We start from the raw sequence: 22,988 nt of genomic DNA, 5'->3' as shown, positions 1-22,988 counted from the left end.
GTATTATTTGAAAAGCGTAGTGATTAATACGTATGTGGGGGGCTCTGTTCATAAGAGAAAGGGCTGTTCTCTCTCTCCAGGCTCTTCTCAACCAGCTGAGAGCCGTGTTCGACCAGATCATTGAGCTTCAGAGCACGCAGGATGCCATCTGCAGGGCCGCTCTGGAGGAGCTGCAGAGACGCCTGCAGTTTGAGGACAAGAAGAAGCAGCGGGAAGCTGAGGTGTGGTTTGGGGGTGGCTGGCATGTTGGTTTAGGTGGTAAGCAGTTGCCATGGAAACTGCAAGCCCTCAGGGACTCTGCTGCGGTCACCTTGTGTCCCGCCGGGTCCTGAGTGAGCTGGGTGGTCACCGTCACCCAGCTTAAAAACCAATGAAGGCCAAGTGCACAGGAAGTTCAGGTCTCTGGCCAGTGTCCCTCAGGGAGTGTCCAGATGTCCGTCTGCATCGGTGTCTCTGCTGGGCGGTGCCTGGCTGCACACACACATCTGGAGCGGGCAGACACAAGTGTGCACACAGGAACTGGATTTCTGCACTTGGGCTGTTTTTAGTGACCTCACTGCAATATTTCATTTATAACCTTGAAGTACAAATACTGAATAAGTTTGGGTCTTCGTGGGATTTCTTGTATTGGGTATAATCTGTACAGGTTCTGGCTTTTTCAAGGTGCTTGTTCTCGGGGTGGTGACAGATGGCTTTTCAGCTGACACAGTTCGGTTGTGTGTTGAGTATTTCCTTGTCTGTGTCGGTGGGGGTGTAACTTGAAAGAATCCAGCGTGTCTGGCACGTTGTCTCCCGTGTATGTGGAGACAGGTGTTTGAGGGCCGTCACCTCACGGTTCTGACACACGGGGCATGGACCTGTGGCTGGGAAATCACCCTGCTGCTGCACCGTGGGGAAGAGGCCAGGATGTCGCTCCGAAGCCGTGGTGTGCACAGGTGTGCACAGGTGTGTACAGGTGTGTGTGTGTGTGGGGGGGGTGGGGTCAGAGAGCAGAGAGCAGGGTGGGCTCCTGCCAGAAAATTAGACTTCCAAGCACGAGACACATAGAAGGATCCTGTGTGTGTCCTGGACACGTGTTCACTCTGTTTGCGTTGCCAGGAGCAGGGTTTGTGGCTGAGACATCAGAGCTGGTGACACCCCCAGGGCCTCCTGGGCAGGGCAGCCTGAGGCTTACGCCCGTCACCGGCTTCCTGCCTTTGCTGACTTGCCCTGCCAGAGCCCCGTTTCCTGATTCGCAAAGTGGGAGTAAGGATAAATACACACACTCCCGGGCGCCCGTTCTCACATGCTCACGCATGTCAGCTGCTGGGCAGGCAGGCGGTGTTGGGAAAGCCAGCCGTGCTGACTCCCAGACTGCCCCGGCCTGGAGAGCCTGCCCTTCCTGGGAGCCATGAGCCTGCACTCTGGGCCCAGGCCCCCCTGGAGATGGTACCCGCTGTGTGCGCCAGCACCTTGCGGAGCAGACCTGCATGGTGAGGCGGGTGGTTCGGTGTGTTGTGTCCAGACGGCAGGAGCCGGCAAAGCTGAAACCGTGCCTGAGGAGTGATCGATGTTCAGGAGGCTGTGACCCAGGAAGCCACCATCAGACCTGAGGCCCCTGCACGTGGGGGGCCTGTGCGGGGGGCCTGGGGAGCTGCTTTCTGCTGCCTCCGAGCTTCCCGGAGCACGTGGGTGTGGTCAGGTGTCCAGGATGCACACAGGACCCTTCTGTGTGTTTCGTGTTGGGAAGCCTTGTTTTCCAGCAGGAGCCCACCCCTGTCTTTGCTCTCTGACCTCCCTGCCCCTGACACACACACCTGTACACACGTGTGCACACCATGGTCTCGGAGCGGGCGTCCCGGCTTCTCCCCCGTGGTGCAGCAGCAAGGTGATTTCCCAGCTGCGGGTCCTTGACCGCACGTGTCAGAACCACGAGGAGACGGCCCCGAAATAGCTCCCCCACCCACGTCTACCCCTGCCCGTGTGCATCTTCGTCCGGAGTCTGACCTCTGGTTCTCCTGACTCAGGGCCAGTGGGGCGTGACGGCAGCAGAGGAGGAGCAAGAGAACCAGCGGATCCGGGAGTTCCGGGAGTCCATCCCGAAGATGTGCTCCCAGCTGCGCATCCTGACCCATTTTTACCAGGTGCGTGTCCAGACCTCGTGCCGTCCCCGCAAGGACACGTGCTGTCGAGGGGCGGACAGGCCTCACTCAGTCAGTGTGGCCTCTTCTCTGCGGTCAGAGATGGGTCGGAGCTCCCAGGCGTGTCCCCCAAGTGGAGGAGGATCTGTGGTGTGAGCGGGCCCCTCTGGTGACTCAGCCCTTGCCCTGAGCCCTGAGGCCGTGGTTCCCAGCGCGCGTCTGCTCCTTAAGTTCTCAAGTGTCTCCCATCAGGCTTCCTGACTCTGTGCTTTCTAGCCACGTGGAAGGTAAGCAGTGTAGCGCGGGGCTTTCCTGCTCGGAATTAAATCAGCAGGTGCCCTTTCCGTGCTTGCTTTGCCGTTTCACTGATTCTTGTAGAATTTAAGGGCCAGAAGGAAAATCTGTTGCTTAGTCCTTTCTCATGAAGCTGCTGTTGTGAATTTCATCGACGGTGTGAACCCTGGTCCCGGAACCCTGCCAGGGTGGGAGTTGCTGGAAGCCCCCACGGGGCTGCACGGCGGGGGCTCCGCCCGCACCTGAGCGAGCGCGTCCCCCTCTGTCTCCGCAGGGTGTGGTGCAGCAGTTCTTGGTGCTGCTGACAACCAGCTCCGACGAGAGCCTGCGCTTCCTGAGCTTCAGGCTGGACTTCAACGAGCACTACCGGGCACGGGAGCCGAGGCTGCGTGTGTCCCTGGGTGCCCGGGGCCGGCGCAGCTCCCACACCTGAGGCCCAGCGCCGGGGGCCGCCCCGGAAACGTCCCCGGGACGCCTGCTCGGCCAGAGGTGGGGCGGGCCTCTAGACAGCGGAACTGACCGTGTTCGTGACGTCACTAAGTTAAACGGGCTGGCTTGCACTATCCGAATTTATTTTTTAAAGTCTTCATATGTAAAAGATACCATACTTTGAGGTTTCTTAAGCCCTCCACGATATAATTTATATTTGTCACTTTTTAAAAGATCACACTTTCTTTCAGAGAAAATTAAGGCGATGGATATTCATCAGTTAAGATGGTAATGTCATTGCTATTTTTTTAACATCCTCTTTAGAGGCAATTCTTGTTAATATAACCAAATTAAATTGAAATCTAATGTCCCTACTAAGGAAATATAGAGAGCATTTTATTTTGGTTTTTAGTGTTGTAAAATATTAACCTCTCTGAGGACCTTTCTATCAGTGTGTTTACACGTTTATTCTTTTTTTCTCTTCCTTCAAAGTTTACATTTTTGTATCTCATTTACTCTCAGATAACTTGGGAAATAGAGTAGAAAAGAGCAGAGTCCTGATGCCTCAGTTCTTTGAACCATCAGCTGAAGCACTGTGTAAATATGGATGCCTGAAAAGTTAACAAAGTATTTTATTTTCAGGATTCTGATAAGCATTGGAAAGAAATTGTCTTGAATAATGAAGATTTCCTTTTTCCTTGCCTATTTTTTCATTGTAAATATTTATATACTGCTGCCCAGATGTTGGGGGGACATTTTTTGTAAAAATGTCATATCAAGTCACATAAATCCACCTTTATTATGTTGCGTAAGTGAAAACTTAGACAATTAAAAGCAATTATCTTTCAGATGTGTTGGTTCTTTCTCGACTCGTCTGTGAGGACAGTTCACCCCCAGGCTCCAGGGCCAGGTGTCAGCAGGGTTTGTGCTTCAGCACGTGAATCACCGTCTGTGAAGCCAGGAAACTAACCGTGTGCGCCCCTCAGGCTCGGGTGAGCGAGGGCCCCCGCACTGGGGGGTGGGGAGATCGGTGTTCCAACACCCACACTGGCTCCTCTGGGCGCAGGGTCTTGCAGGACAGAGGGGCACCAGGGGCCCCGGCTGCCCAGCAGCGGACCCAGGGTGAGGTTCCGAGCTCCCTAGGATACACGTTTACTTTCGGTTTAGAAATTCGCGTGGCAGAGCTGGGAAGCAGTTTCCCCAGCGCACAGCTTCCCGGAGGGGCTGCCATGCGCTGCTAGACGGACTGCCCAGAGTCCGTGGGGCTCGGAGCCTGCCTCTGCTCTGTCTCGAGCATCTCCCAGAGATGAGTCCTTGGCGGAAAGCACGCTCGCACGCCGCTCTGCATCTAGAGAGCTGTCAAGCAGTCAAGCTGGCCTGTGGGCTGAGGAGGAGCTTCCCGGGGCCAGGGCTGCGGGCCGGGGCCAGTGGAGGCTCTCAAACCTCAGGATGGGTTGTGGGTCTGGCCCCCAAGGGTCAAGCAGCCTGTCACCCAGCAGGGTCTTGCCCAGAAGAGTTGGCATTGAGTGGGAGCTCCACCTGGGGTGGGGGAGGGGAGAGCCCACTGTGAGTGAGCTGTTTGGAGGCAGGAGCCCTCACAGCCCCAGGAGGTCACTGCTTCCACCAGAAAATGATCACTGCTCTCAGCTTCCAGGTCGTCACGGGGGAGAGCCTGCGTGGGGCCAGCACACGGTCCTCGGTCAGGGGGCCTGTGCTCAGTGGACAGGAGCCCCCCACCCCCGCTGCCCCTGCTGCCACCCAGGGAGGCCAGCTGCTGAGGCCGAAGCCCCAAGGCTGAGCTCCTGCTAGAGGACTCGCTGTTTGTCCTGCTGGGCGAATGGCCTGTCCCCTGGGCCTGGTCCCCAGCAGACCCCATGATGGGCGACGCCCCATCTCTGGGGAGGTCGTGTCCTCCAGACTGGACTCTGGGACAGGAGGGCACAGCCCACGGAAAACCTCACTTGCAGGGAAAAGAGTTGGGTCGAATAGCCACAGTCACACTCAGACTGGGTCACAGGGCGCCAGGTCCGCATGAGGGCGAGAGGGGCGGAAACCACAGCAGCCACGGGGCAGGGGGGTGGTGCAGGCCCCCCGCCCCAGGGACGTCTCCACTGCTGTGTGTTCTGGGGGCACCCAGGCACAGCAGGTGCCGTGCCGGGGTCACCTGGCCCTGCGCTGGGGCTGAGCGCCCCAGGCCTTGGGGTCAGATCCCCCGCCTGCTTGGAGGGGGCACCGCGGGGGTGCACCACTGCAGCCTCCTCATGCCTTGCCCCGCCCTGCCGACTCGGGGAGCAGGGCGTGAGCACACGGGGATCTCTGCCTCCAGAGAATTGAGTCAGATGTTATGGAAATCCGACCAAGTGATTATGGATATTGTTCTGAGGCCATGTTGCCAGGTGTCTCTTCAAGGAGAGAAGTGTATTTCTCTGCCTTTCTTCCAGTTTAAGGTTTTAATAAAAATGCAAGGAGCGAAAGTCGCACAGCAGTTTGCCTGGAGCCCAGCTTCGTGCTGCTGACGGCGGCTTCTGCCTGGTGTCCTCCCAGGGGCTCGCCAGCTCCACCACTGACCTCGCCCCGGCCCCCACCCCCGAGGGCCCCAGAGAGCGCGACAGCCTGTGTCTGCCTCGCGGGGTGCCGGCTGGCCGCCTCCGTCAGGCCTCCCCTCCCCACCGGAGTGCAGACCAGCCTCGCGGGGGACCTGCCCTGCTCCAGGCGTCCCCTGCGGCTGTCATGGCTTCCGTGTTACCCGGGGATCTGGAGACGCCCCTGTGAGCACAGGGCTGGTCCCACTGGAGGTTCGTTACCCCACGGGGGCTGGGCCTGGCCTCTGCCTGCTCCTCTCTGGACAGCTGCACCCCTGCGACCCAGGCCTTCTGGACCTGGTCTGACAGGCGTGGGCAGCTGGTGCCCACCTCTAGCCCTCCTCTGGTGCTGAGTCTCGCTTGGGGTGAGAGTTGGACAAGAGTTTCCATGAAGGCCCTGGACCTCCTGGGCACACCGGGCTGCCGGGGGTGGCCTCGAGGCCCTCGAGTCTCCATCCCCTCCTCCTGGCCGCCACGCAGACCTTGCTTCCTCCCAGTTCAGGTTTTTGGTGGGGACGACGTCCGCGTGTAAGGCTGGAGTGTAGAGATAGTGATCAAATTAGTAAATGACAAGCTTTTCCATCCCAGGTTGTCCTGCCTTCTTCCCTGGGTCGCCCTCCCTTAGAGTTCTTCTTGTCCTCTTTAGCTCAACAAAGGCAGTGCAAGCTGCCCTGGTAATTGTGCAGCGGAGGTCTCTGCAAACACATTGGCTTAGCCGCGGAGAGGTTGACTTTCAGCTGAACACAGCGCCTTATCAGCTGAATGGGATCCAATGGAAAGACATCCGTGGAGGGTTTGCAGACAGAAGGAGCACAGCAAAGTACCCTGGCCGGCCGTGGTGGGGGCAGCGGGGGTCAGACGGAGGTGCTGCTTCCCAGATCCTCTTGCATCCCCCACCATGTTCCTCCGTGTTCCCACGCTCATTTCATAAAACCGGCATGGAGCCTCAGTTTGCGTTTCCCCAGCCTGGCGAACGTGGCGATGCAATGGCATTGTGTGTGTGCGTGTGTGTGTGTGTGTGTGTGTGTGTGTGTGTGTGTGTGCGCGCGCATGCACGCACATATGCATGTCGCACATGTGTGCACACTTCTTGCCAGAAGAGGGAGGTGGGAAGGCTGACATCAGGCCTTCAGACTGGCTCTTCATGGACAGGATCCTCGAGGGTCTCAAGCCTTGCCCTGTAGCAGAGAGGCAGGTCTCCATGCTCTTCTCAAATGTAGTTGTTTGTTTCTTGTTTCTTTACAAAAACTAAAAGAAAACCACCTACCCTCACCTTCTAGCTTAACATTTAAAGGGACTGCTTAAGGTCACAGAACAGAACTCTGTCCTGCGGAGCGGTTACCAGCGTGACGTATGTACATACATATGCTCTTTATTGCCAAGGGTGGGTGTGTGCTCACGCAGTCTGGGTGCCCCGCTCAGGGGGCTCCCTTGGAGCGCACAGCCCTGGACTGCTCTCCAAGACACTTCTGGGCCGCTCTGTTCCTCTGCCACTTACTGGAGAGAGTTTCCTGTGTGGAGAGAGATTTCGCTGAGAAATTGTAGGACTTGCACCCCTGCCCTGAGCCTCCCGTGGGATCCCAGCGGCTCGACTGGCAATGCCCTGGTCTGCGGGCAGCAAGGGGAAGGGCTGTGAGGCTGAGGTGAGTGTGCGTGGAGGAGGAGGAGGGAGCGTGGGTTTAGGGGAGGTTAGCGAGCGAAGAGCAGAACCGCAGCTTCAGAGGCACGAGAAGCAGAGGCCGATGTGTCTGAAAAAGCCTGGGAAGCAGGTCCCAGGCGGGCGGTCCCGGCGGCGGGGGGCGTGGCTGCCCACCGGTGCAATGACCTCCCTGGGCCTGTGCGCCGGGTCATGTGGGTGGGTGACAGTGCCCCTCATCCCGTTATCTCTGGAAAGAGGCTCAGTCTCGCTCAGTTCAGCCAAGGAGGGTGGGGAGCCCGCAGGTGGCTGGTGACCCCGGGACTGTGGACCCTGGTATGGGGCTCGCAGGGTCCCCCTAGGATGGAGGGTCCTCTCCAGAGCCGCGCACGGCTCCCGTGGGTCCTCCGAGTGGGCTCAGTGCTTCCCTTCTCACCAGGGGGGTGACCCCTGTTGTCACCACATCGTTGTTTGCTTTACCTGAAGATTTTCCGATATTTTGAAGGATCGTGTCCAGAACTGATTGTTTCAATTGTTGATCAGTTTTGGGGTACTTCTTTCCTGGGGGAAAAATTAATAGAACAGTCAAGTCTTTTGAAAGTTAAGGCAAGTTTCCAAACGTCTTTTCAACGTTAGAAAACCATGAGCTCCGAGGCAGCAGCACCTCACAGAGCTCGTGACGTGCTTGTGGCCTCGGGCAGGGCCGGGAGACATCCTTCCTTCCAGGCAGCCATCACCAGGGCGTACAGGTGGAAAAGTTCAGTGCATCTTAGCAAACTGGATCCAGGATGTATAGAAATGAAACTGTCGTGACCAGCTGGGTTTATTCTGGGAACACAAGGCTGGCTCAACACTCAAAAATCAATTTCGTGTAATTCATGATATAAACAGCATTAACAAAACAAAACAGTTGATCATTTCCAAAGATCAGCGATTGGTGAACGAGGACTTAAGGGCTGTAAGTTATTATGTTAAAAGCTGTGACCTCTGTTCCTTGCCTCTGTTCTCTTGATGAGAGTGGATCAGCACCTTTCTAATGAATGAAGTTTTGTTGAATGAGAAGCTCACCCAGGCTTCTGTGCATTGTCTCTGGCTGCTTCTGTGCCAGGATACAGTAAGTAGTGAGAGCAGGAGTCACGTTGCCGCCAGAGGCTAAATTCTTTACTGTCTGGCTTTTTACCAAAAAAGTTCACTGTGCCTACAACAGGTACCGAAACAGACTTGGCCAAAACTCAACACCCATTCACCCATCAAAACGCTCAATAAACTCGGAGGAGAAGGGAACTTCTTCAGCCTAATGAAAGGACTCTGTTAAAAATGCCCACAGCTGACATCTTTAGTAAAATTGTCCTTGATGTTTTCACTCTAAGTTATGAAAGAATGTCCATTCTAACCACTCCTATTTAACATTCAGCATTGTATTGGAGCTGGGTAATAAGGCAAAAAAAATAAATAGAAGGTATATATGTGTGTATATGTATATAAATTGTTCCCAGATGGTATGATCATAAAGAAAATCCTGACGATTCTGCAGGCGGTTTCCCGGAACTGAAGGGCGAGTTGTCCAGGGTGATGGTTACAGGATCAGTGTGAAACAATCATGCTTCCATACGCTAGAAGCAGACAACTGGGGATGAAAAGTACCATTTGTAACAACACCAAGAATTAGTAATGTGTCTATAAATATGATCAAATGTATGCACGGTTTTAGTCACTAATGAGAAGTCACGGGAGACCTAAAGAAGCGAGGTCACTGCGGGTTCGAAGACTAGATATTGTCCAGATGTTGGCTTCTTCCCGAGTGGTCTGTGGAGTTGTAGAAATCCCAATCAAATCCACATCTGACTTTTTTTTTTTTTGGTAGAAATTAAAAAGCTGTGTCTTAAATTTTTATGAGAAGATGAACCAGAAGAGCTAAATTGATTTAGAAAATCAAGACCAAAGTAGGATTCACACTACCTGATTTCAACTGTTGTGATCTCACAGTGGCTGGTACAGTGTGATACCTGAGAAAGAAGGGGTCTTCTGTCAGTGGGATAAGAGAGAGCCCAGAAACAGACCCAGTCAACCCAGCCATCGGCTGACTGACACCGTCTGGCAACTCAAGAACAAAATGTCAGCAAAAGCAGCTCAACAGAGAAAGCTGAGCTCGGGCAGCAAACGGTGCTGAAACCGTGGAACCTCGATGTGCGAGAAAGACAGCGCAAGACGTCCGTACCTTTCATAATGTGCTCCACGAACTGGGCATAGTCCCAAACGTAAAAGAAAAGAACACAGAAAGTATTTGTGACTGAATTAGGCGAAGATTTCGCATATTTGACACCAAAAACATGATCCAGAAAATGAAAATTGATAAATTGGACTTGATCAATATTAAGAACTTCTGATCTTTGAAAAGCAATGTTATGCAAATGAAAAAGCAAGCCACAGTCTGGTAGAAAATATTTTCCAATCACATATCTGATGAAGGACTTGTATCCAAAACATACAGATGCTTCTCAAAATGCAGTAAGAAAAGAAACTAATAATGGACAAAATATTTGAACAGAGGTTTGTCCGAAGAAGATATGTGTATGCGTGCATGCTCAGTCGTGTCCAACTCTTTGCAACCCTATGGACTGTAGCCCACACCAGGCTCCTCTGTCCATGGGGTTCTCCAGGTAAGAACACGGGTGGATTGGCGTTTCCTACAGGCAAATAAACAGGACAAGATGCTCAACATTATTGGTTACTCAGTTTAGTTCAGTTGCTCAGTTGTGTCCAACTCTGCAACCCCATGAATCCCAGCACGCCAGGCCTCCCTGTCCATCGCCAACTCCCGGAGTTCACCCAAACTCATGTGCATGGAGTTGGTGATGCCATCCAGCCATCTCATCCTCTGTTGTCCCCTTCTCCTCCTGCCCCCAATCCCTCCCAGCATCAGGGTCTTTTCCAATGAGTCAACTCTTTGCATGAGGTGGCCAAAGTATTGGAGTTTCAGCCTCAGCATCAGTCCTTCCAATGAACACACAGGTCTGGCCTCCTTTAGGATGGACTGGTTGGACCTCCTTGCAGTCCAAGGGACTCTCAAGAGTCTTCTCCAACACCACAGTTCAAAAGCATCAATTCTTCAGCTCTTAGCTTTCTTTACAGTCCAACTCTCACATCCATACATGACCACTGGAAAAACCATAGCCTTGACTAGACAGACCTTTGTTGGCAAAGTAATGTGTTTGCTTTTGAATATGCTATCTAGGTTGGTCATAACTTTCCTTCCAAGGAGTAAGTGTCCTTTACTTTCATGGCTACAATCAGCATCTGCAGTGATTTTGGAGCCCCCCAAAATAAAGTTTGACACTGTTTGCACTGTTTCCCCATCTATTTCCCATGAAGTGATGGGACCAGATGCCATGTCTTAGTTTTCTGAATGTTGAGCTTTAAGCCAACTTTTTCACTCTCCTCTTTCACCTTCCTCAAGAGGCCTTTTAGTTACTCTTCACTTTCTGCCATAAGGGTGGTGTCCTCTGCATATCTCAGGTTGTTGCTATTTCTCCTGGCAATCTTGAAGCTTGTGCTTCATCCAGCCCAGTGTTTCTCATGATGTACTCTGCATATAAGTTAAATAAACAGAGTGACAATATACAGCCTTGACGTACTCCTTTTCCTATTTGGAACCAGTCTGTTGTTCCATGTCCAGTTCTGACTGTTGCTTCCTGACCTGCATACAGATTTCTCAAGAGACAGGTCAGGTGGTCTGGTATTTCCATGTCTTTCAGAATTTTCCACAGTTTATTGTGATCCACACAGTCAAAGGCTTTGGCATAGTCAATAAAGCAGAAATAGATGTTTTTCTGGAACTCTCTTGCTTTTTCGATGATCCCAGTGGATGTTGGCAATTTGATCTCTGGTTCCTCTGCCTTTTCTAAAACCAGCTTGAACATCTGGAAGTTCACGGTTCACGTATTGGTTACTAGAGAAATGAAAACTGGCACTACAAGGAGATGCTCCTGCAGGCTCATTAGATTTGTTAAATAGTCTAAGTATCAAATATTGGGGAGGGTCCAGGAAAATCTGTTTCGACAGTTTTTTACAAAGTAAAACGCAGTTACCATGCCTCTAGATGTTTATTTAAATGAAATGAAAATTTGTCTTGACCCCAAAGCTACTGTATAGACGGTTGCAGTGGCTTTATTTATCATTCCCAAGCCTGACAACACTTCAAATGTCATTCCCCTGGTGAGGAATGAGCAAGCTGTGGCTCAAGTGGAGCGTCACGGAGGAGGAGGAAGGCGGCAGACGCCCGCGTGACTTGGCAAATTGCTGACGGAGGAAACCAGCCTCGGTCTACACAGCAAGCGACACCTCACCGCGTGTCGACATTCCGGGAGAGGCAACGTCGGAGGGACGGGAAGCAGGCCGGCCTTTGTGGGGGGCAGGGGAAGGGGCTGACTACACGGAGGCGTGGTACCCGAGCGACGGGCCTTTTCTGGGTCTTGTTCTCAGCGCTGGCGACACTATTTGTCAGAACTTGAGGAAGCGGGACGCTAAGGAAGGTGGATTTCACTGCATGCAAATTATACCTTCATGAAGGCCGACATTTCTTACAATCAAGGCTCTGCCTGCCCAAGTTCTTTACCTGTATTTATTTAATCCTCACAGCAGCCCTACAGATGAAGCTCTGGTGTGTGTGTGTACGCTCAGTCATCAATCCGAAAGGAAACCAGTCCTGAATATTCATTGGAAGGACTGATGCTGAAGCTCCAGTACTTTGGCCACCTGATGTGAAGAGCTGACTCACTGGAAAAGACCCTGACAGTGGTAAAGACTGAAGGCAGGAGGAGAAGGGGACGACAGAGGATGAGATGGTTGGATGGCATCACCAACTCAATGGACATGAGTTTGAGCAAGCTCCGGGAGTTGGTGATGGACAGGGAGGCCTGGCGTGCTGCAGTCCACGGGGTTGCAAAGAGTCGGATACAACTGAGAGAAGGAACACAGCAACAACATGGTCAGTCATGTCTGACTTTTTGAGACCCTGTGGACTGCAGCCCACCAGGCTCCTCTGTCCATGGGATTCTCCAGGTAAGGATACTGGATGGAGTGGGTTGCCATTTCCTTCTTCAGAGGATCCTCCTGACCCAGGGATCAAACCTCTTGCGTTGGTAGATGAGTTATTTACCGCTAGCCTCAGCTTCAGAGAAGGCAATGGCACCCCACTCCAGTACTCTTGCCTGGAGAATCCCATGGACGGAGGAGCCTGGTGGGCTGCAGTCCATGGGGTTGCTAAGAGTCAGACACGACTGAGTGACTTCACTTTCCCTTTTCACTTTCATGCATTGGAGAAGGAAATGGCAACCCACTCCAGTGTTCTTGCCTGGAGAATCCCAGGGATGTGGGAGCCTGGTGGGCTGCTGTCTCTGGGGTCGCACAGAGTCGGACACGACTGAAGTGACTTAGCAGCAGCAGCAGCCTCAGCTCACAGATGATGGCACAGAAGTTCAGGGAGGCGAAGCAGTGTCACAGGATCAGGAGCAGTTTCATGGAGGCGGCTTTATCTCTGGCAACTGGAGGAACTTCTAGGTAAGTCTGTCTCTCTGGGCCGCTGGCTGCTTGCTTCTAGACTGAGCATGTCAGTTCCACCGTGAACACACGCCGGCAAGGCAGACCCTGCCTCGTTCTCTGCGGGAACGTTTCCGGCTCATTAAAAAGCGGGAGTGGAGCCCCCAAGAGAAAGGCAGGAAGGAGTGTGGTGGGGAGCAGTCAGAGACGCTGCCCTGCCCCAGTGGCCTCTGGGAAACTCTCTGCTGGGGGCTCTCCTGGCATCCCCCAGAGGGGCCCCTTGCAGGTTCCCGGGCTCTGGCTCCAGGACTTCCCAGGCGGGGCTGCGTGGCCTCAGATCTCACATCCGAGAGCTGAGCTGTTGCCCTGGGTGAATCTCGCTCCACGTTCCTGTCCGACAATCAGGTTCCAAGCAGACACGCACTCCCAGCCCACAGATGAGAGCTGCCTTGCTCTGGTGTGGCCCGCAGGCGCCCTGCCCGAGCAGAAGTCAGTGTAGGCTCAGACGCCGGAGGACCTGAGTTGTGGCTTCTCCAGGGCCACAGCCTCCTCACGGGGTGCTCGGGTGGACTTGAAACCGCAGTGGGCTCTGACCACCCAGAGCTGCAGCGGGTTTGTCCTGAACAGCCCTCTTCTCGGAGACGTGGGTGTCACCCTCATGGGGCCGTGACCTGACAGCGTGGGAGGAAGGAACACAGGAAGGAAGACGAGCCTCCCTGAGCCTCAGTCCGTTTCCAAATCGGAGTACAACGGCCACATATTAAACCTCATTTGATTAATGTTTGACTCAGGAATCCTTGTTTGGGTTTACCCCATAGTTACCAGTTTGCTTTAAAATTCTGTCGATGTGGAACTCTCAGGATTTACCAGTCACATCAGCGATGCCCATCAGCTTAACTCAGGCATTAAAGTTAGTTTTTGGTAACACTCCCTAGAAAGCAATACCCAAGTATGTGCCGTGCATTTAAAGTGATGCTGAAATAAAGGAAAGGAGATGAAAGACATATGACGAGGACCATAGAACGCTGATAAATGAAATTGAAGATTCCAAGAAAAAAAGGAAAGATAGGCCCTTGGATTGGAATAATTAGTCCAGTTAAAATGGATATATTACTCAAAGCCAGCTACAGATTTAACTCAATCCATATCAAAGTACCCATGACACTTTTCACAGAACCAGAACAAATAATCCTAAAATTTACACGGAACCACAAAAGACCCAGACTTGCCAGAGCAATTCTAAGGAAAAAGAACAAAGCCGGAGCCATAATCCTCCCGGGCTTCCGGTAAGCGCTACAGAGCCACAGTAATCAAAGCCATGCGGCACTGATGCAGCGGCGGACACACAGATGCGTTTAACAGAAGAGAGCCCGGAAGTAAACCCACACACCTACGGCCAGTTAATCCACGACGAAGGAGGAAGACTATACAACGGAGAAAGGACATCTCTTCGGTAAATGGTGCTGGGAAAACTGCACAGCGACATGTAAAAGAATGGAATTAGAACGTTCTCTCTCTGTCAGGATTGAAGCGCCCGGAGGCTTGCTTCTCCTGGGGCTTCCTCAACGTGGACACCGCAGGGCACTCAGGGAGCTTCCTGAACTGCGGTCGTGGTTCCGTGACGCGTGTAAGTCAGACAGTCCTCTGCACACCTGAGCGAGCACAGTGAGGCGTGTCAGTTCTGCCTTCGTACAACTGGAAGCGAAAAAGAAAATCGCTACAACGTCGCCTGAAGAAGCGAGTTACAGAGTTTATACCGTATGTTTCAACTGTATTTTAAACATTAGCCTTGAAAAATGACTGAAGGGAAGGAATAAAAGGACAGATCTTGATGAAAAGAATGGCCTTTAAAATATGAGCTGTCCAAACTCTTAATTAGAAAATTGCAAATTAAAACGAGATGGGAACACGCTCCTCACCCGTCAGCTTGGCGGTAGCTGACACGCGTGAGCACGCACGGAGGGGAGGCCGGGTCCCACAGCCTCTCCTCTGCCTGCGGGTGCGAGCGGGGAGGGAGCTGCTCTTACCGTTGCTGTGGAGACTGTCTGCAGCGCCTGAGGACGTCCGTGACTCGTGGTGACCCTCGGGGCCACTGGTTCCGTAAGACGTGTCCACACTGGGCTCTTGGATGAAGAACATGGGGAAGGGGAAACATTTGCGTGGTTACATATTTATCTACATCTTGGCTCATACTTTTTTTTTAGAAGTTTGGGTTAAAACACCACTCTTGTTTTCAGATTTTATTGGGAAGTGTTTTGGGAAGTTATTATGTATAATGAATACCAGGGTCAGGCGTTATCTGACTATGAAGATTACAGATCACTCCTTTTTTGACCCCTTATCCCAGTCCTAAGAATTTTCCCTGGAGATTCATCGCCAACGACAGAAACATTCACACGTGCCAGGCTGTTCATTGCAGCGGTGTGTGTGCTGCTCGTAGCTGCAGAGGGTGGAGACGAGTGAACAGGCGGTGCACAGGTAACAGGGCACTAGAGTGGCTCACCCTGCCCACTCGGTTGGCTGCCTTCTATGGGGTCTCACAGAGTCGGACACGACTGAAGTGACTTAGCAGCAGCAGCAGCAGCAGAGTGGCTCACACCCTGTGGACACCGCGCAGCTGCGAGAGCTAGACGAGACCATCCTCACGTGGAGTGATGCTCAGGTTTCAAGATTGAGTGGGAGAAAAAGGCTAGAGGGGATTTACGGTGTGAACCCTTGGAGCAATAAAGGAGGGACACACGAATATCCCTCATCTCCTCATCTGTGCAAAACGAGACCCAGCAAGGACAGGGTGGAACTGACGAGGCTGGTCCCCTGTGGCCAGGTGGGGTCATGGGGTGGGGGGCTGCCACAGAGTCAAACATAAATGAAGTGAAGTGAAGTCTCAGTCGTGTCTGACTCTTTGTGACCCCATGGACTGTAGCCTGCCAGGCTCCTCCCTCTGTCCATGGGATTTTCCAGGCAAGAATACTGGAGAGGGTTGCCATTTCCTTCTCCAGATGAACTTCCCGACCCAGGGATCGAACCCAGGTCTCCTACATTGTAGGTAGATGCTTTTACTGTCTAGGCCACCCGGGAAGTCTGTAAACAAGTATTTATAATTAACAGGAAGAAGGGACTGACATGGAGAGCAAACAGCAGCAGGGAGCTGATGATGGAAAGAAGCCACGTGTGGAGTGCCTGGTAGGGAGGGGCAGCCCCGGGCCACCCTAAATCACGGGTGTCATTCTGCAGTGGGGAGCCTGGGTCTTCTCTAGGGTTGAGGGGGCAGCATCCTGAATCCAGGACTAAGCAGTGATTGAATATGTTGTGGAAAGTGGGGGCCAGGTTTCTGACAAAGTGGTACCAAAAGGAGCTTCAAGAAGGGTCCTGGAAGAACCCTGTGGTGCTCGAGGGGTGCACTGTGGTTTAGAGTGAAAGAAGGGGAGCAGGGAGGCAGACGGGACCCAGCACAGAGGTGCGTGTCTGTGCGTGTGGGCGTCTGTGTGTGCGTGTGTGTCTGAGTCTGCTTCTGCCCAGGACGTGCTGTGCTGCCAGAGAGTGAGGACGTGCCTGAAAGGCCGGGGCGACGAAGGACAGAGAAACTAAACAGAAGGCGTTCCAAGGCAAGTTCGGGGCAATGTGGACAAAGAAAATAACGCATTAACGTGCTAAAATTGACAGAATGAGTAAATATTTATGAGTGTGAGTGGATATTAAGAAGCATTTAAGTATGCACATACATGCACACATATTTATAAAGGGCAAGCTCTTTCTAAAGCAGAATCCCAATCAATAAGCAGAGATGCCTGATAGAAACAGAACGCCACCGCTTGGCCAACACCACACCGGACTGCGGGCGACCCAACAAGTCCGAGTGTGCAATGCCTTCCGAGACGCTAGAAATATCAGCCCTCTGCCTGCTCCGTATTCCAAACACCAGCCGCCAGCTCACTGGAGAGCCTGGGGGACGGGCTGCAATGCACATCCCCAGGCCCCGCCTGCGGAGACACTCAACCAGCCGGCCAGAACGTGTTCTAGGCAGCTCCCCTCCCGAGCAGTGGTGATCTGCGGAAAGCAGCCTCGCTCTCCAGCCTGGGCTGTTCGTTCCGGGAAGAGGCGTTTCTGTCTGCACCCTGCAGTCCTCCCACCACATCTGAGCTCAGGTGGGGGCCTGCCAGGGTGCATTTACCATTGAGAATTTTGTCCTCAGTCTCCAGAGATATTGGTGACAAGTCTGCAAACTCGTGGAAACCCTCAGGAACACTGAGTTGGTCACTCTCATCAGTGCGGGCATCTTGAGGAGGAGCATGGAAGAAACGGGGGAAAGCATGAATGCAGGGATGCTCTGACCCACACTGCGCTTTGGAACCTGAGGCGGGGACGCTAACACGCTTTCCAGCTTCTCCTGACAGCGTGCTCCAGTGAGTCAACACGCACAGGCGGGCATTCTCTGACCTCTGTGAACCCAGCCGTTTGGCAGATGTTCTGAGAGGTGATCCCAGGAACTGGCATTGACGTCTGGATGCAGAATTTCAAGAACACGCTGACCTTCCCTGCTGCTGAACGCATTCCATGCTCTGTTGTAGATTTCAGACACACGGCTCTCACCGCCGTTGCGGGTTAACCGCGTGTTCTGTTTGGACCTCAGGGTGCTATTTCCCTTTTCTGTGTGTGTTTGGACTACACTAAGCTGCAAACTCTGGGAGATGGGGAAGGATAGGGAAGCCTGGCGTGCTGCAGTTCGTGGGGTCACAAAGAGTCGGACACGACTGAGCGACTGAACAACAGCAAAACCTCACTTGGGAAAAGCACGCTGTTTTGTTCGCTACCAGCTCTGTGGCCGGGGGCCAGTCCATTCGGACCCTAGTTTTGTCCCGTCGGCTGGAGTCAAGTCCCCGCCCCTGCTCTCAGGAGGCTTAGGGGAGCGGGGTAGTCGGAAGCTCTGGCCTGCATGCATCCTGGGGTCCTGCGGCGGCTAAGCCCCACATGCACCCCAAGCACCAGGCCTCTCCTGCACGTTCCCCCAGAGACCTCCCAGATACAGGAGCTTGTCTCTGCCCGTCTGGGTTTGACCTTCCTGCCTCGGGAAGATTACAGAAAATATGGGACTACTGTGTCCTTCACATCTCCATCTGCCTTTGCCCCAGGAGTAGCTGATCTCAAAGATGCTGCCAAGATGGGACTGTGCATACACACCGCAGACCTCCAGGAACACAGGCAACTAAGGCTCGAAAAGGTGAATACTTGCTTTTCTCCTTGAATAATCTTGTTGATGCCATTGTTCCACCACTTTGTATTTTAGGCATTGATGATCTGTTTGGCTCCAACATCTCCTTGACTAGAATTTCATCTTGGGAAAAGCACACAAGGATGCCTGTTACACCCTTCTGCTCCGCGCGGCCCTAAGGCAGTCGGTGAGAGCAGGACTGGACACAGGGACCCAAGGACCTGGGGAGACGGACTTGGTTTCTAAAAACCTTGTTCAGGCGCGGGGAGACCACTGCCTCCCTAAGTAACTTCTGGAAACCTGAGCTCATCCGGGTACCTGGACACCCTTGCTGGAGACAAGATGCTGGAAACCTGACCCTGCCTGGTCATGAATCTCCTTCTGCCCCAGGGGCCGCTCTGTCCCCTCTGAGACACCCCGCCTCTGTGATCTGCGCCCCGGGAGGCAGGCAGGCGCGAGCGTCTTTCCTGATTTCTACCCAAGGCGGCCTGTTTTCTGCCTGCGCATCCCTGCGCCCGCCCAGGGAGCGTCTAACGCAGGCCCTGGCCTTGGTGTCGGGCAGCCCTGGACCACACCTGGCTCTGTGCTCACCGGACGTCCTCTGACGTCTCTCGGGCCTCGGGCTTCCTCATCTATACGACGGGGTCTGCACTTACCTCATCAGGATTTGTTTGAGGTTCAAATGAAGCCGTGCGTGTAGGACACGGTTGACACAGTCAGGGGCCAGGGTGGGGGCTATGTGAACACACATCAGTGCCGAGGCCCAGGTTCAAACCCCGCGGCCAAGCCGACCAGCCTGTCCGTGCGCTGGGTGTGTGCTGACTCCCGCCCAGCGGGGTGACCAGCCCACCCCGGCTTGCCCTGCTTTTCCTGTTTTAGCAAGAAAGTCCCACATCCCAGGAGCCCCTCGGTCCCAGCTCATGTGGAGACACACAGAAACACCCACACCTGTGGGCGTCATACACGTGATTGTCTCTGGAAAAAATCCCAGGTAGCGATGAGCCCAACAGACGTGCAAGGTGAGAAACGCCTGTGCTTTTAAACCTCAAGTATTTTCTACTTTAAACTTTCCCTTTAGAGAAATGAGATGCTGAATGTGCAAACGGACAACGACCGGACCTGCATCACACAGCGAGCATGCTGACCTCCGAGTGAGCGCCCGCAGGGCAGCCGGCAGGCTCTGGACGTCACACCTGCAGGACGCTGACCGCCGTCCCCGCGACGGTCCCGGAGACCAGACACCCGCAGCGGCACTGTCAGACCCTCCAGGACAGCGTGAGTCACAGCCGCTCCCTGACCTGCGGAGCAGGGTCCTCCCCAAGTGGGCACCTGACCACAGCCCCAGGTCTAAGCTGCAGCCCCGCTCAGCGGCGTCCCCGTCACCACTCCCGTCTGGCGGGGCCTCAGACCCGGCCACCTCCCTGCCTGTACGGCTTGCACCAGGGTGTCTGGGCGACGGCCCCCAGCCCCCCGCCCCGCCCAGACGGCCGTGTTTGGGAGGAGGAGTTTCCTTACCAGATACTCCAGGCATATCCTCCTGAACTTGTGTATTGTTCGTTGCAGTGGTTGAACCTGAGGTGGGGGAGTAAGGAGCCTCGTAGGTTAACAATGTTCCTCGAACTGGCACCAACTTCTCTCCAAATAGGTTTGGTTTTGTGGGCCCACCAGCCTGCTCGATGGGGGGAAGCCCTGCACAGGATCTGGGGACTCACGGCTCGTCTGGAAGGAGGTTGGAGGGTGATGACAGGTGGCCCTGCTCTGGGAACCAACCCCGCTCCTGGGCAGGCTCACTGGCACCGCCCTCGGGGAGGGTAAGAAGGGGCATGTGCATCCTTCTGTGAAAACCACACTCTCCTCCCCGATGACGGGTTCTAGCCGCGAGCCTGTCTGGGGCTGAGGACGTGACGTGGAGGAAGGGAGACGGGCACGGCCGCCTGCCCTCTGCCCCTCTGCTTGGGGATCTGAGAGCCCAGCCCCTGCGGCTCCTCGTCTGTAAACAGGGATCCCGTTGGGGGGCTCGGTCCCCTGGGGCTGGCCTCTGGAAGCCAGTCCTCCGTGGGGCCCTAGACCCCTGGCTCCACCTTCCCGGCCTCGCTGACCTGAATCAGCCAGGCGGGGCTGGGCAGGGTGCAGAGACCCTGAGCACTGGTCCCCACTGCACCCCCAGGGCGCCTCCCACTCTTCTCAGAGCTGGTGTCGGGGTCCACGTCCTCCACTCAAGGTCAAGATCAGCCCTGTCCTTCAGCCCCAGGGGGACCAGAGAGCAGACGGTCACCCCCAGGACCCCTGGTGACCCCAAGGAGACCAGAGAGCAGACGGCTGCCCCCCCAGGACCCCGGGTAGATGAGAGAGCAGACAGCCGCCCCCAGGACCCCCAGGGACCCCCAGGAGACCAGAGAGCAGAGGCCACCCCCCAGGACCCCCAGGACCCCAAGGAGACCAGAGAGCAGACGGCCGCCCCCAGGACCCTGGGAGACCAGAGAGAAGACAGCTGCCCCCTGGACCCCAGGCAAGGCCACCTTCCCGTTGCTTCACACAGAGCGCTCAGGTGGTGTCTGCAGGCGTTCAAGTTCCAGCACTAAACCAATGACGACGCTGATTTTGAAATGGTTTTAATGACGGACAATCTGCATAGCAATCGCTCATCTGCGCACACGCGGGCTCAGAACAATGCAGGGAAACTGCACAGAAAGGTCTGTGCTGTGATGACAATCGCTTCCCAGTGAGCTGACCTCCGTCAGCGCCGCAAACAAAAGTACAGTCCTCTTCGGAGGCGACGTTAGCGAGTCATTACGGATGGGCACAGCTGCTCCTGCGAGCACTTTGTTAAAAATATTCTTCTCATTTCGCGTCTGTCCCTAATTATAATGGGGCCATTGTGCAAGCCCGCCGTGCGCGTGTGCAGAGAAATATTGATGTTTGTGACGCCTGCCTGGCCCGTCAAGTGTGGCTGCCTGTCCGCCTGCGTCTCCTCCCGCCGTCCAGGGTCCGCAGGCCCTGTGCCCTGTGCCCTGTGCCCTGTGCCCTGTGCCCACGCAGGGACGACGCTGCTTGCTCCATGTTTGAACGTGCGCATCCTGGCCCTGGCACGGGCTCGCCGTGGAACACTGCGGGTGTGCTCTGCTCCACCCGGGGAAAGCAGGACGGTGACCTCTGCCCTCCCGGGGCCAGGGCCACCCCCTTCCTGACCTCTGGGTCAGGCCAGCCCGGTGTCCGCCGAGGCTGGAGGTTGGAACAGAGACTGTGCCCAGGACCGACCCTGAGCTCTCTCGGGGTCAGGCCAGCCCGGTGTCCACCGAGGCTGAAGGCTGGAGCAGAGACCACAGCCCGGGACCAGCCCTGAGGTACCCTCGGGGTCAGGCCAGCCCAGTGTCTGCCAAGACTTGAGGCTAGAGCAGAGACCACAGCCCGGGACCGGCCCTGAGCTGCCCTCGGGGTCAGGCCAGCCCAGTGTCCGCTGAGGCTGAAGGCTGGAGCAGAGACCACGGCCCGGGACCAGCCCTGAGCTGCCCTTGGGCTTGCTATGGACTCTCTGTCGGGACGAGGAGCCAGACAGGCTTAGGGCTGCGTCGGGAGACTCGGGTCAGTCCCGGCGGGAGCCGTTCCCACGGGCGCCAGGGGCGGGGAGCCACAAAAGCAGCGGCAGCGGGGAGCCAGCGCGGGGTGAGCCCCCATCGCTGCCCGTCACAGACCCCGTGCCCCGGCACCCAGAGGATGCCTCCTTGCAGGCGCCTCAAAACTCAGTGTCCTGAGGAAAGATCGCTAGAAACGCCAGCTTCTTCACGGCAAGGTCAGGCAGGGGACCCCCTGCCCTCCCGCCAGACCCGGAGTGGGCTGGGCCTCCCTGGTCACTTGGGGCCAGGCTGAGGCCGTGTCCTTCTTGGTAGAGCCGCTCAAGCCCTGTGGGGACCTCCAGGGCTGCTCGTCCACTGGGCACCGTGCAGGGGGCCTGGCAGGGCCTCGTTCATTGGGCTCGTCCCTCTGAGGAGGGTGGGAGGGGGCCTGGGCTCAGGTCTCCCGGCAGAAAAGTGGGGTCACGGGGGACCCCGCCCCCTGCAGTCCTCGGGCAGCGATCCCGTCCCAGGAGGGTGGCGTCCACTGTCGCCTTCCTCAACCCAGGGGTCGGGATGCAGCGGCCGGAGCCCAGCGGGGCCTGCCTGGGTGGGATTCGAACCCGCCGCCTGTAAAGCATGTTCTGAGACCCGGGGGGAGATTTGGGCGTGGGCCAGGATTGGCCCTGCCTGGGAGCTTTCTTCATTTTGTTAGTGCTTCAGTGACGCTCAAGGTGCGTAAAAGAAAAATGCCCTTATCTTAGCAAGACGCATTTGCAGGGAATCATAAGACATTTTGGGCGATGCTAAAATACTCCAAAACCACGAAAGTGTGTGTGTGTGTGTGTGTGTGCCAAACAAGATGGCAAAATGTGTATAACTGAAGCCAGGGAATGGAGCTTCTTTCCACGACTCCTCTACTTTTGGGTAGGCTATAAATGTCGATCGTAAAAGTTAAAGTATATAATGCATGCTACTCCCCCATCCAAAAAACTCTTCGAATATAGGAGAGCTGTGCAGCTTGCTCCATCCTCCAGGAATAAGTGGTAAATCTGGAGCGGCACGCAGGGGAAGGGCCTGGGAGAACCCCTTGCCCCCGGACTCACCCGGGGGCCCCGTTTCCTCCCGGCCACGACTGCGCCGAGGCCGTACCTGAGGTCACGTTGATCGGCGGGAGCTCGGCTCCCTGCCCGCCGTAGAGCAGCAGGACCAGGAGGGTCACTCCTGTGGTGGCCGCCATGCCCCTCCAGCAGAAGGAGGACCCTCTCCTGAAGGCCCCTCAGCTTCTCCCGCCTCCGTCTCCAGGACACAGTGGAATGCCCAGGGTGTGTGACATCACGGCAGGAGAGGAGCCGGGTCCTGCCCGTGTGGGGGGGTCGTGACGGGGAAGAGGGGGCCCCCTGGGGCCGAGGGGAGCAGGGGACCCTTCTCCTCACCCCTGGTGAGCTCCTTCTTCAGGCCTGTCGGCCCTGGGACCTGGCAAAACCCAGCAATTCAGCTTCGGGCAAAAGAGGTGGCTGGAAGGAGGCTGGGGCTCACCGAGCCGCGAGCTGGAGCCGGCAGGGCAGCAGGGGTGGTGCCCAGGCCTCCCCACGTCCCCAGAGCCCTGCAGCACCAGCCCCCTTCTCC

At 55.3% G+C, this 22,988-nt stretch overlaps 2 protein-coding genes across 4 annotated transcripts in view; one reads left to right on the top strand and one right to left on the bottom strand.

Annotated features, from left to right (window-relative positions):
• TUBGCP3 (tubulin gamma complex component 3) overlaps nt 1–3,691 on the top strand; it is a 35,949-nt gene extending 32,258 nt beyond the window's left edge. For all 3 annotated transcript variants that reach the window (XM_070800500.1, XM_019971754.2, XM_070800499.1), the window contains 3 exons: nt 81–221; nt 2,007–2,123; nt 2,689–3,691. In XM_070800500.1, the coding sequence (XP_070656601.1) occupies nt 81–221; nt 2,007–2,123; nt 2,689–2,847 (417 nt within the window). In that variant the 3' untranslated portion in view covers nt 2,848–3,691. The remainder of the gene's footprint in view (nt 1–80; nt 222–2,006; nt 2,124–2,688) is intronic.
• A 2,835-nt stretch (nt 3,692–6,526) lies between these two features.
• On the bottom strand, nt 6,527–22,621 carry SPACA7 (sperm acrosome associated 7). The gene is made up of 7 exons (XM_070800503.1): nt 22,517–22,621; nt 19,324–19,385; nt 17,830–17,931; nt 16,771–16,875; nt 14,627–14,722; nt 7,542–7,622; nt 6,527–6,936 (listed from the first exon to the last, which is right to left on the bottom strand). The coding sequence occupies exons 1-7, from the start codon at nt 22,597–22,599 to the stop codon at nt 6,920–6,922; spliced, it is 546 nt and encodes a 181-aa protein (XP_070656604.1). The 5' UTR covers nt 22,600–22,621; the 3' UTR covers nt 6,527–6,919.
• Nucleotides 22,622–22,988: the final 367 nt, after the last annotated feature.

The sequence above is a fragment of the Bos indicus genome, chromosome 12 (assembly GCF_029378745.1).
Source record: "Bos indicus isolate NIAB-ARS_2022 breed Sahiwal x Tharparkar chromosome 12, NIAB-ARS_B.indTharparkar_mat_pri_1.0, whole genome shotgun sequence".
NCBI classification, from domain to species: Eukaryota; Metazoa; Chordata; class Mammalia; order Artiodactyla; family Bovidae; genus Bos; species Bos indicus.
Note: the sequence above shows the minus strand (reverse complement) of the source record. Positions and strands in the feature narration are given on the sequence as shown.

What these genes read in the sequence shown, in the direction of transcription:
- SPACA7 (XM_070800503.1), bottom strand. Translation starts at nt 22,599, where the DNA reads ATGGCGGCCACCACAGGAGTGACCCTCCTGGTCCTGCTGCTCTACGGC. An exon ending in GGATATGCCTGGAGTATCTG is followed by an intron (nt 17,932 to 19,323) that starts GTAAGGAAACTC and finishes GCTTTTCCCAAG; the next exon opens with ATGAAATTCTAGTCAAGGAG. An exon ending in TGAGGACAAAATTCTCAATG is followed by an intron (nt 14,723 to 16,770) that starts GTAAATGCACCC and finishes TCTTCATCCAAG; the next exon opens with AGCCCAGTGTGGACACGTCT.